This window comes from Lissotriton vulgaris, chromosome 8 (genome assembly GCF_964263255.1).
Source record: "Lissotriton vulgaris chromosome 8, aLisVul1.2, whole genome shotgun sequence".
In the NCBI taxonomy this organism is placed as follows: domain Eukaryota; kingdom Metazoa; phylum Chordata; class Amphibia; order Caudata; family Salamandridae; genus Lissotriton; species Lissotriton vulgaris.
This window is the reverse complement of record NC_141696.1, coordinates 1,253,642,967-1,253,656,113: the sequence shown is the minus strand read 5'-3', so window position 1 is coordinate 1,253,656,113 and position 13,147 is coordinate 1,253,642,967. Positions and strand designations below refer to the sequence as shown.

The following is a 13,147-nucleotide window of genomic DNA, read 5'->3' as shown; positions in this document are numbered from 1 at the left end:
CCACCAATACCACCATTACCACCAATACCAACACCAATACCACAAACACCACCACCAATACCACAACTAATACCACCAATACCACCACCAATATCACCACCAACACCATTACCACCACCACCCATACCACCACCAATACCACCACCACCAATACCACCACCAAAACCGCAACGAATACCACCACCACCGGTGCCAGTACCCCTACCACCTATTTCAATACAGCCATCACCAATACCACCAATACCAATACCACCACCAATACCAATACCACCACCACCAATACCAATACTGCCACCACCAATACCACCTCCAATACCACCAACACCAATACCACCACCACCAATACCACCACCACCAGTACCAATATCACCACCAATACCAATACCACCACCAATACCAACACCACCAATACCACCACCACCCCTACCACCACCGATACCACCACCAAAACCACCACCAATACCGTTACCACCACAATCAGTGCCAATACTACCACCACCAATTCCAATACCGCCATCACCAATACCACCACCACCAGTACCAATACTGCCACCACAAATACCACTACCAATACCACCAATACCACAACCACCAATACCACCACCAATACTAATACCACAACCTCCAATACTAATACCACCACCACCAATACCACCACCACCAATGCCACCACAAATACCACTACCACCACCAATATGACCACCACCAATACCACCACCACCACCAATATGACCACCCCCAATACTACCACCAATACCACCATCACCACTAACACCACCACCACCAATACCACCACCACTAATACCACCACCACCAATACCACCACCACCAATACCACCACCACCAATACAACCACCACCAAAGGCACAACCACCAATACCACCACCAATACCACCACCACCATAACATCACCAGCACCACCAACAATACCACCACCACCAATACCAACACCACTAATACCACCACCAATACCAACCACCACCAGCAATACTAATACCACCACCACCAATACCACTACCAATTCAATACCACAGCCACCAATACCACTGCCAATACCACCACCAGTACCACCACCACTAATACCACCACTAAATCCACCACCAATACCACCATTACCACCAATACCAACACCAATACCACAAACACCACCACCAATACCACAACTAATACCACCAATACCACCACCAATATCACCACCAACACCATTACCACCACCACCTATACCACCACCAATACCACCACCACCAATACCACCACCAAAACCGCAACGAATACCACCACCACCGATGCCAGTACCACTACCACCTATTTCAATACAGCCATCACCAATACCACCAATACCAATACCACCACCACCAATACCAATACTGCCACCACCAATACCACCTCCAATACCAATACCACCAACACCAATACCACCACCACCAATACCACCACCACCAGTACCAATATCACCACCAATACCAATACCACCACCAATACCAACACCACCAATACCACCACCACCCCTACCACCACCGATACCACCACCAAAACCACCACCAATACCGTTACCACCACAATCAGTACCAATACTACCACCACCAATTCCAATACCGCCATCACCAATACCACCACCACCAGTACCAATACTGCCACCACAAATACCACTACCAATACCACCAATACCACAACCACCAATACCACCACCAATACTAATACCACCACCCCCAATACTAATACCACCACCACCAATACCAATACTACCACCTCAACGCCTCTCACTCACTAGTAATAGCAGGGGCACTGTACGAGGCTGAAGCTGCAGCCAAGACCTTCCCTCCATTCCTCCATGCCTGCCATAATCCACAGCCCGCTCTGCACCAGGAGGTGAAGCCATGGCCTTACTACAGCTGGAGTGTTTTATTAGGCCAAATATAGCAATAATATTACACAATGCCACACTGCACACTCAAATCACGGAGAAGGCAGGAAATAGCCCCCCCTCCCACTTTTCCTCCTGAGCCACGACATTGAAATCACAAAGTAAAAGGTGTTTGTTAGTGTTTATAGCTCAGATCATATGTAACTCTTACTTCACACTTTGTGTCTGTGTAATTTACAACACTCTCATATCTTCTTCACTACACTATTTATCACTTTATTGAAGCCTTCGCAGGCTGTCTATTTTTCTGATATTTACAATCTAACAAGCTGTCGAGAAGGCCCTTTATTGCAATACAATAGGTCTCGCATTTGCGAGAGTTTAAGCTGTTGGTATTGTAAATGACAATGCCTTTTATTTATGTTTCAAAACCCAAAACATAAATATAAGGCATTCTCATTTACAATGCCAAAAGCTCAAACTCGCGTGAATGCAAGACCTATTGCATTGCAAATGGTTGTTGCTTTGATAGTTAGTCCAACCAACTAGAGCTAAATTTAGTTACCCCACAAGAAGAAACTCACCTGTGTCAGGAGTGTGCAGTCATTTACCACTCACTATACCTCTAGAGGTGTAATGAGAATGAAACCCAAATGCAGGTTGCCACAGAGTTGATAGGTATGTTTTTGGTTTATTCTGTGGCATTCTTTGCATCACTGGACCAGTTTTTAAGTGACCGTACAAGGTGGTAGTGGCATAACAAAGCCCAACAATGCCCTCCACAGTTTCCTGACTTTGAGGTTCTTTTTGAGCAGTTGGTTTTGGTGTCAATGAAAAGATCAATTCAGCGTGGGCTGCGGCAAAGGAACAAAATCAGATGCAAAATCGTACTTTCTTACACCACCAGGCCAGAATGAGTAGGGAAGTGGCTGAGCACAAAGCCCTAGGTGCAAGGAGGCCAATTCAGCATAAAGCACATGAACATCTGCTCATTCCTCTTCACATACAACAATAAATGTAATGAATGAAACTTTTTGCAAACGCAGCAAATAACGTAAAAGATATTTTGAAAGACATAAATAGTGTGGTAAACTTGGAAGAGGAAATATTCTCAGGGCTTAATTTGTGAGTAGGTGTTCTAGGCGGCATGCACCGATGTTAAGCCGTTGGTCCCATAATCATGATGTTAGGCTCAGTGAGATGTGTGGCTGATACTAGTTTGCCTATATCCAAGGAGTTTCACTTCCTTTTTAGGTCTCGCCTACGCAACGCGCATGCTTTGCATAGGAGGGGACCTCATGTAATTGACTTGCTTTTTGGGCCAAAAACGTGCACGCGTTGCATTGCCATCAATGGCAACGAGTGCACGTGAGGCGATCTACTTGCGTGAGTGCGCGCCGCCAAATGGCAGCAATTATCGCTCCTGCAAGTGCAGGCCTCCCTCAACCCCCCCGCTACCACGCCTCCTCCTGCTGCCACACGACCTTGTTATTTTTATTTGCTGCGTGCCATGTGCGCTTTCACTTTGAGAATGCCTTTTGCTCATTTTAAATTCTGCCCCACACAGCACTCGCGAGAAGCCGCCTTCAACACACCATGCGCCCTTTCACTTTGACGGTGGCTCGCCACATTTCACTTGTGGTAATTACTCCCTCATACCGACAGCTGCGCATGTTTTCGTTCTCCATGCCGCCCGGTCCTGCCCTCAAACCTTCCGGGGCTCGGTCACTCTCTTACTTACAGTCTGCCTGTTTTACTAAAGTTCCTAGGTCCCCGTGCCCTCTGCCAAGGGCTTTATTTACCTTTCCAGCTTTGTGGAAAGGCATGTCCAGGCTGCAGGCGGGTTCGTAGTCTGGGTAGGGATTCTTCAAGGAACACACTTCCATCTCAGACATAACCCCGAACTACAGCTGCACAGGCCTGCCACCACGAACTGCACAGTTTCAACCATTGCTTCTATGACAATGTGCTGCCGTCATCTGGGTATTGCCTTCCGCTCCCCTGATGCACATTGGCTTGTGCCTCCTACATTACAGGATTTTATGACTGTTCATTTGCAGGTGTGCCTGTATATGTCTTGACCTCTGTGTGTGGGTGTCTGCCTGGTAAGTTGGGGGTGTGGGGCTATAGATCTGTTAGTCTGAGCGCCTCTTTTTTTAAAAGACTGTGCCTGGCGCGCGTGCCTGTATGGCAGTTAACCTGTGTGCTAAGGTGAGTGAGTCTACATGGGAGCATGTGCATGTTAGGTTTGTGTGCCCATATGCTGTGTCCATCTGTAAGTAGTCACTGTTGAATCCCAAACCTATTTGCTTTCACAATGCTTGTTAAGGAACACAGGAGCTGGTGAAAGGGAGACATCTTGGGTAGGATTGTGAGTTATCTCCCTGCCCGCAGTTCCAGCTTGTCGAGAAAATTGTTGCCTCAGCCTTCACATCTCCAATAATCATGAGCTCTTGTTTGAGAAGTGTCATTGATTTCTCCTCGCTTTCCCATCAGAAAGCTGTCATCCGCTTCTGAGAGGCCCGCCTCCTCCCAGGCGGTGATATATGGTGGCGGCGTCCTCTGTTCGGGGCTTCTTACCCACGGATCACAAGCCTCATCAGCACCTATTGATCTCCTCGGACTGTGCATTTGAAAAGTTTCAAAAGCAGGCTAATTACTGGTGAGAGCTCTATTGGTTTTATTACAATGCATCAATTAGCGGGCGCTTTGAACCCTGTGTTTCGTTTAGTTCACTTTTAAATGCGATTCATCCTCCTTTACCTGCAGTCTCAGGGACAAACACCTCTGTCTCGCTGACAATGATCACCCTCCACCGAGCAAAGGGCTCTCTGCCTCCAAAGGAGGGGGGTGCCCTCTGCTGCGTGAAGCTGCTCTCACCTTGGTTAGTGCAGAGTCATTGGACTAGGCTTGATTTACCCCTGCTGGTTCTACAACCCTTTGAGGATGGAGTGGAGTGCCTGCTTGGCTTCTGTTCTCAGGCCTGGCCAGCTGAGCTCCCAGTAGAACTTGTACATATCCCCCTTATTTTGATGTCTGATCAGGTACTAAAAAACAAGCATTTTCAATGCAAATAGGTCTCGCATCTGCGTGCGTTTAAGCTATTGGCATGTTAAATGACAATGCCTTTTAATTGTTTTAAAAAACGAACACAAAAATAAAAGGCATTGTCAGTGGCAATGCCAATAGCTCAAACTCACGTAAATGCGAGACCTATTGCATTGCAAATGCTTGTTCTTGTAGGTGTGGAGTACTGTAATTGAGGTCAGTTCTGAGCTTAATAACAATGTTAATTCATTTGTTTCCATCCTAGGTTAACGTATATTCTTCAATTATGCAAATTTTCACTTAATTATTATTATTAGGGAATTTTGTAAAGCGTCTGGTTACGCTCAGATGGCGTGTCCCCGCGCTATGGCGAGTGGAGTCAGCATAGTTGTGCCGCAGGGTCTGCTCGGCTTACTGTGTATAAAGGTGGGTTTTTAACTTCTTCCTGAAGCCAAGTTCAGATGGCTCCAGGCGAAGGTCCAGTGGTAGGGCATTCCAGCTTTTTGCAGCCAGGTATCTGAAAGATCTACCTCCCATGCGTGCCTTTTTTATCCTGGGGATCTTTAGTAGCCCTCCACAGGAGGAACGCAGGGTGCGCGCAGGCGCGTATCGGGTGATCAAACTCTGAAGCGGCGCTGGTGCCTTCCCGGTCAGGATACGATGGCATGTACAAAGGGCCTTAAACTCGACCCTGCTCCTTACTGGGAGCCAGAGAAGGGTCTGAAGGGCTGCTTTGGAAGCAGATCTCTTGGGGAATTTCAGAATCAGGCGAGCTGCTGCATTCTGCAACATCATTAGGTATCAATCTTAATTCATGGTAAGTTGTGAATATATCACACAAAATAATCCATTATTTTATCCCAAAATGTCATCCGGGGGCTCGTCCGGGATCCGGGACCTCTCGCATGAATTAAGGTTGATACCTAATGGTTGAATAAAACATTTTGAAAAACTCAACCTCTATGAAATCGAACAGGATATTATTTTCAGTTTTGAAATTTCACAACTCAGTAAAGGGACTTTTGCTGTGACTAGGGGACGTCACCCAATTCTGGGGCACGCTGCTAACTCATATTTCCAAGCACTCATAACGGAGAGTGCACCCTAGAGCACGCAACAATTGATTACGCTTTATGAACATTGAGTGCAAGTGGGATCACACAAGTAACACTTATAGGACACCCACATGTATGAAAAAACATTTACGGCTCTGTGATCTCTGGCACCTTTTTTTCCTAACTATGACCACGCTGTTGATGGTTCTCATTGATGGCACAAGCAGTCCTATACCATACTAGTTCAACAACCACTTACATTTCTTCTGTGGCATAGTACGGCTGATCCATCTTAAAGCCATTCCGTAGGAGTTTGTAGAAGTTTCCATCCACCTGCATGCCTGGGTATGGGTTCACACCTATAAATAATGAGATACATATTCATTGCTAAGGCTATGTTACATATAAACAATTGTATTTTCTCGTGTCATGTGAACCATACTGTACCAAGAGAGAATATTTCCCACAGCATTATTCCATAAGACCAAACATCACTTTTGATGGTATATATTCCGTCAAACAAGCTTTCAGGGGCCATCCATTTTACTGGTAACCGAGCCTGGATAAGAGTACATACAATATCATATCACTGTAAGCAAGATTTAGACATGTGGCAAATAAAGACTTATCATGACAACATTTGAAACACCCAGAGTATCAGCACCGTTATCATCAAGATACATAATACATTAAAAGTGGCGGTTGGTGGCATATACAAATAGTACAGCAAGCAAAGTGAATATTTTGGTAAGCACTATGAGAGTCTAGCAGTGCCTTTAGGCTCACTGCCTCTTAGTTTGCACTATAAAATCAGTCTAGCGCGCGAACTCGACCCGAGTGTTTTGGAGTGCTTTATTTAAGCACCAGTTACCTTACACAGGGATACCATCATTTTTTATGGGCACTGGACCATTAAGTGATTTTTACAGAATCGCAGGATGTTAAGGGGCGCCAAGAGTCAAACCTGTTTCCCTAGCCCCAAAGTCAGCATCTCTGGCGCTTATGCGTTATAACTCACAAACTCACTCTGCAGGGACACAGGTTTAATGCAAGTGTCTAGCGACTTAAGAGCCGCAACCACTATTGCATGAAACCTGTCCCAGTCCAGATTATGTCTGTGAGCTGACGAATCCCCACCCTCTGCTTTTGCCATTAATTTACATGCGACACCTCCAAAGTGTACCCTGTCGTACCACTTGTTCATCTGTTCCATTTTTCAGCATTTTGGAGCGTGGCGGAGATCATACAAACACCTCTGGCCCTCTTGTTGCTGACGCCGAACATGCTGCCAGCACCATCTCCACCAAGCAACAATAACTCCATTCACAACACCGCAGCCTAAACTTGCTGCTTTAAAAACAACCAATCTGTGCCTTGCTGTCATGCTGTTTTTACGAGTAAACAGAATGAGAGCAAAGCAAGGATTGGTTGTGAGCAGGGGAACCCAGCGCTCCTCAAGCTCATTAGCAGTACAGTTCAGTGCCCCCGCTGACTGCTGTCAGGAAACTGACTTCAATGGGCCAATAGTGTAGGGGCCATTAAAGTACGGACATTACACCTCCCAGCCTATTTAGAGTGGGCACAAGTCCTCTTTCTCCTGTCCATTACCAGCAGGAAATAACTGGTGGTCACAAAGAGAAAACAAATTAATGCAAGGCCCCTCCTACCAGGGTGCTGGGGCATTAGATTTTGTTTTTTAGAAACAAACTCCTGTCACACGGTACAACTCCCAGTGGGCTAAAATTGCGCCTGTGCCCAGCCTGCACTCCATCATTGTCAGCCTGACCTTGTGATTTTGCCCCAGTCCAGTGAGAGCAGATACCCTCAGTTGGTAGTTTGTGCTTCTTGGCACTATTATTTATCGAAAACTTTAAAATGTATTATTGTTGTGGTATCATTTTATTTACTGCAATGTACTATATTTTTCTAAATTACTTTGGGATTTTTCTTGTGTTGTGTTTTCAGTTTATCACTGTTTGTGTGATGCATAAATACTTTACAGATTGCCTCTACGTTTAGCCTGACTGCTTTGAGCAAAGCTACCAGAGGGTTAAGCACAGGTTAATTTAGGTTTGGCTTGTGCTTCACCCTGACAAGGATTGTGTTTACTGCTTGACCAGGATTCACACCTAGTCAACCAAGAACCCAGTTTCTTGCATATGGTCAATTAAATCCCAATGATGGATACAAGAAGATGATGGTCTGTAATTATGATTGTATAAGGGGCCTCACCCTATCGTATTGCTGCTTTTTGTTACAGCTATACAACTCCATGGAATGTATGAACCCTTACACCAGGCATGAGTTGATTTTTGGCCTGGTCTTTAAACTGCTGTTTTCAACCTGTTAGTTTCTCACAATGAATACATGATATTCACAATTTTAATACATGTGAAAAGGGGCTTTGAGGCAGCCAAATTAAGACCAGTTGACATTATGATCAGTTGTTCTGTCGTCAGACTTTGGATCAATCCAAACAACAGTCTACATAGAATGCAGCAAAGAGTCAGTCCTCTCCAGCCATTAGCTTTGTGGTAGCATCATTCACCTTTAGCTCAACGCAGGCAAAAGAGCCCCCATTAGCTGGCATGTGTATTACCTTTCTGTATTTATACTTTGCAGGCTTGGTGCTATATGCGTGCATTTCCTGGATGAAAATCAACATTTATCAAATATGTTGTTTTTGGAAATGGCCCTTTTTGCAGGAATATGCCCAAACTGTTTGCTTCTTCCTCCTATTTTTCCTGACCTGTTTTTGTTGGCTTTAGGATTCTGGGCACTTTACCACTGCGGATCAGTGCCAAAATGCAAATGCTCTCGGTATAAATTCAAATATGATTGGTTATCCATCCTGTCTGCTCATGCCCGGCTCTCAAGGGGGTTAGCAGGGGTTATTTATTTTTTTATTTTTGAAATTTCTACAGCACACTGTTACCCGTAGGTGTCCTGGCGCTAAGTAATACTCCAAAGCAGAGGCCAAGAAGAGATTAGAGAGTAAACAGCCAAGTCTTAAGACCTCTTCTAAAGGCCATCAGATCCGTAACCTTCCTAAGAGCCAGGGGCAGGGCGTTCCAGGCCTTGGCTGCTCCCAGCACAAAGCTTCTCACCCCCACCGTGCTTTCCAAATTTGAGGCACCGCAACCAGCCCTGCCTCAGATGATCTGAGGCGTCTTGCAGGATGATACCAACGAAAATACTGCTGAAGAAAAGACGGGCCTAGACCTCGCAAGGCCTTGAACACCGTACAAAGAGCTTTGAAAGAGATCCGCTTTCGCACCGGGAGCCAGTGAAGTTTAACAAGCTCCTGGGTGACAGAGGCATACTTAGGAATGCCCATAATTAAGCGTGCTGCGGCATTTAGCAGAACCTGCATTTTGTTCAGGATGCCCTGTTGTATATTAAGAAACAAGCTGTTACAATAATCCAAGCGCGATAGAACCAGCGCAGTGACAACTGTTTTCTTGCAGCTTTCTGGAAGGAAGGGAAGGATTTTACGGATTGTCTTGAGCAGGAAAAAGATGGAGGAGGACAACGCATTGACCTGAGGCCTGAAGGACAGCTGGTCATCAATCAGTACCCCTAGGTTCTTAACCTTGGACCTTGCCCATGCCTTCAGGCCACCAATTTGGACTCCAGAAATTAGGGTTTGAACCAAACACTATAACTTCCGTTTTTGCCGAGTTCAATTTAAGGCAATTTCCGGCCATCCAGTTTCCCACTGCCAGCATACAATCCTGAAATTTGTTTGTTACTCCTTCCTCTTTGCCCGGTAACAGTGACACCACTATCTGGCTGTCATCAGCATAAGAGGTGTGTTCAAAGCCAAATGCTCGGATTACTGGGGCTAGTGAGGTAACATATATATTGAACAGAGTGGGGCTCACGGATGAACCCTGGGGCACCCCACAGGGTAAAACAAAAGGTTTAGAATTGTATTCACCGAGTGCCACACTCTGAACTCTGTTGGTAAGGAAAGCTTCCAAGATGTTAAATGCTTTCCCTTGTACCCCACATGTCTTCAAACGGTCCAACAATATTACGTGGTGGACCGTATCGAAGGCCGCAGAAAGGTCCAAAAGGACCAGTGCTGCTCTCCCACCAGCATCGGTTACTGCTCTGATCTCCTCAGTAGCTTTGATTAGTGCTGATTCAGTGCTACGGCTGGCTCTGAAACCGTGTTGCGATGGGTCCAACGCCTGGGTTGCCATTAAGAATGCACTAAGTTGGACATTCATCACCTTTTCTATGATTTTAGCTGGGAGGGGGAGTCTCGCTATAGAGAGGTAATTGTTGGGGTCTCTAATAACCAAATTTGTTTTTTTTTAATAAAGGCAAAATTGATGCTCGTTTCCAACAGGACGGAAAGTCTCTAGTCGCAATCATGTTATTGAACATGGCTGCCAATGATGTGGCAATGGGGGTTGAAGTCAACTTAATCACAGCTGCCGGACATGGATCTAAGGGTGAGCCTGATTTTATCAGTTGAAGCAGTCCCTTTATATCCTCAACCTTCACTGGGGTAAAACACTCCAAGTTTGCCCCCAGGTGATATTCGGTAGTGTTTTCCACTCTGGTCAGTGGGCGGTTCAACGTGTCCAGGCCAGAAAAGGCCTTGAAGATAGTCTCAACCTTTTTGGAAAAAAACTTCGCTAACTCCTCACATAGCTCAAGACTAGGGGGCATAGCTGTGGGTTCAGGGAAGGCCAGACATGAAACTGCTTTAAACAGTTCTTTTGCCGAATTTTTAGCTAGGTTAATGCGGTTGGTGAAGAAACCTTGCTTCGCCGCTATCACATTTATTTTTATAAACTAGCAGGCTTTCTTTAAATAGCTTTTTATCAGTTTCCTTATACTCTTTGCGCCATACCCTTTCCAGTCTCTTACAGCCTAATTTCTGCTTTCTAAGATCATCCGAGAACCAAGGAGCTGAGGGCTGCGACCTGGTGTGGAGACAGAGTTTGGGAGGGGCAAGAGTGGCACAGGCCTTATCAATCCATTTTGTATAGGCCAGAGCCACCGCCTCCACCTCCAGAGGTAGTACCTCTATGGATGCGGTCAGGAGATCATCCAATAGTGTCCCATCTATTTTATTCCAGGCCCTAAAGGTCTTGGCAGGTTTAGGTATTCGATCTGACCTCTGTGTAACCTCAGCACCAATGTAGTAAACAATACGGCAGCGTGGTCTGACCACGTAACTGGTATTGTGTTTGTAAATTCCAGGGCTGGATGGTTACAAAATTCCAGGGCTGGATGGTTACAAAAGATACCATCCAAGGTATGGCCCGCCTTGTGGGAGGGTCCCTTCACCAATTGCTTTAATTCAGCGCCATCCATCAAATTAGTTAGTGCTCTCGTGTCAGTATCCAGAAGATTTACTAAGTGGTAGTTAAAATCCGTTAATACCGTGAAGGCCTTGGCACACAAGCCCTCCTCCAATATGCTTCCCACTGAGCTAAGAAAAGTATTTTTCGGGCCCGGAGGTCTATATACTAGACATCCTCTAAAGGAATGGTGATTGAAGAGAGTGAAGTTAAAGGCCAACGCTTCACACGTATCCAAGACTAATGGTTGAAAATTAACATTAAGAGAGTTGTGGTATATTACTGCCAATCCCCCCCCTTTCCTCTGTGGCCTATCCAATGTGAAGATGAGAAAACCTGGCGGGGTGGCTTTGTCTAAATCCGGACCAGAGGCCGCATCAGTCCAGGATTCAGTGACGAAAGCAATTTTAAGCTCTTCATCCTGCATTAGCTCAGCACAATCTAAGCTGTGCTTCACCAATGATCTAGCGTTCAATAGGAGGGATTTAAAATTTTGCGCTATTCCCCAACTCCCTCTTCTTTGGCTTTAAACAAAGCCTGGATCGGGGACATTAGGATTGCGGGAATAGGCATCTTGCAGGCTGGGCAGGTCGAAGAACTTGTTATTAAGCCTTTATCAGGTTCCAAGCAGATACAGTTTGTTCCCCTCCCCACAACATTAAGCCTTTTGAGTGTATCTGCATCATAAATGATAATGGAAGGAATCCAGCGATTGCAGCCACAAGGGGTCCTGGCATCTAAAGTGTTTAACTCTCTTACCTTGACTAGTAGGAAGGGTCCCTTCTTGGACAAAGGTGCATACCTGTGCCAGTCAGAACCCCCCATTTCGTTTTACGACAACTATCTACTCAACTTAGAAACACTAACTGCACGCCTTGTGCTAAATATGCTTCAGGGTATTTATTGAGGGACACTTTGATTGTTGCGGTGATTTCACAGTGTTCAACACGTCACAGAAGCATAATTTAATATGTCACTTATAAAGCAGGGGTAAAGTTCTCATGTGAATTAAATATTATGAATCATGTTAATTTCTACTGCTTTTCTTGTACACAGGTGAGAAAATGACTGTTTAGAAAGAATTATCTTACGTTGCCTTTGACGACATAGTTGGAGTCATTCATGATGTCTCTTGCCAGCCCAAAGTCACATATCTTCACTACTTTTCCATGAGTCACCAGTATGTTCCGAGCAGCCAGGTCTCGGTGAATACACTACAAAAGAAACGCAAAGCTTGTCTGTATACAGTACTCAGAACAGGGGAAATGGACCTATTCACAAAGTTCTTTGCACAGCTCAATTTACCAGAAAATCAATTTGCGAGTGTAAAGTCAGTCCTGTTCAGAACATTTAGGGGCATATTAGCAAGAACCTCGTTAAAATTATTGCAGTTTTAGTGGCAGGAAACTGCCCCTAAAACGGCGATAATGGGCTTGCTAATATGCGTGATAGAATTCCAATAGAAGCCCAGGTTAGATGTGCAGGACATCTAACCTGGGCTTCTGTTAGAATTCTATACCGCTTATTAGCAAGCCCATTATCGCCGTTTTCGCTGCAGTTTCCTGCCACTAAAACAGTGATAATTTTAACGAGGTTCTTTCTAATATGCCCCTTCCTTTTACACTAGTAAATAAGGCTTACTCCCACAAATCTTTTTCTATCATGACTCTGTCCTGCCTACTTTGTGAATATTCACAAACATTTTCTCAGCCAAAGAGGTGGAGAATTATTCCTTCCAAGTGCAGGAGTAAATCGTTTTCCTCGGGCAAAATGTGAATGGAAAGGGAATACTTCAGAATCTGGTGGTGTGTGTAAGTGAAGGATTCTATTGCAGGGAAAAGGTGAAGAAAAACGTTACA

The 13,147-nt window shown here is 45.2% G+C and overlaps 1 protein-coding gene across 1 annotated transcript in view; it reads right to left on the bottom strand.

The window, feature by feature from the left end:
• FLT3 (fms related receptor tyrosine kinase 3) overlaps positions 1-13,147 on the bottom strand; it is a 496,362-nt gene that overhangs the window by 67,429 nt on the left and 415,786 nt on the right. The window contains exons 20-22 of the mRNA XM_086933459.1: positions 12,380-12,502; positions 6,415-6,526; positions 6,227-6,326 (exon numbers count right to left, since the gene is read on the bottom strand). Coding sequence (XP_086789585.1) covers positions 6,227-6,326; positions 6,415-6,526; positions 12,380-12,502 — 335 coding nt within the window. The remainder of the gene's footprint in view (positions 1-6,226; positions 6,327-6,414; positions 6,527-12,379; positions 12,503-13,147) is intronic.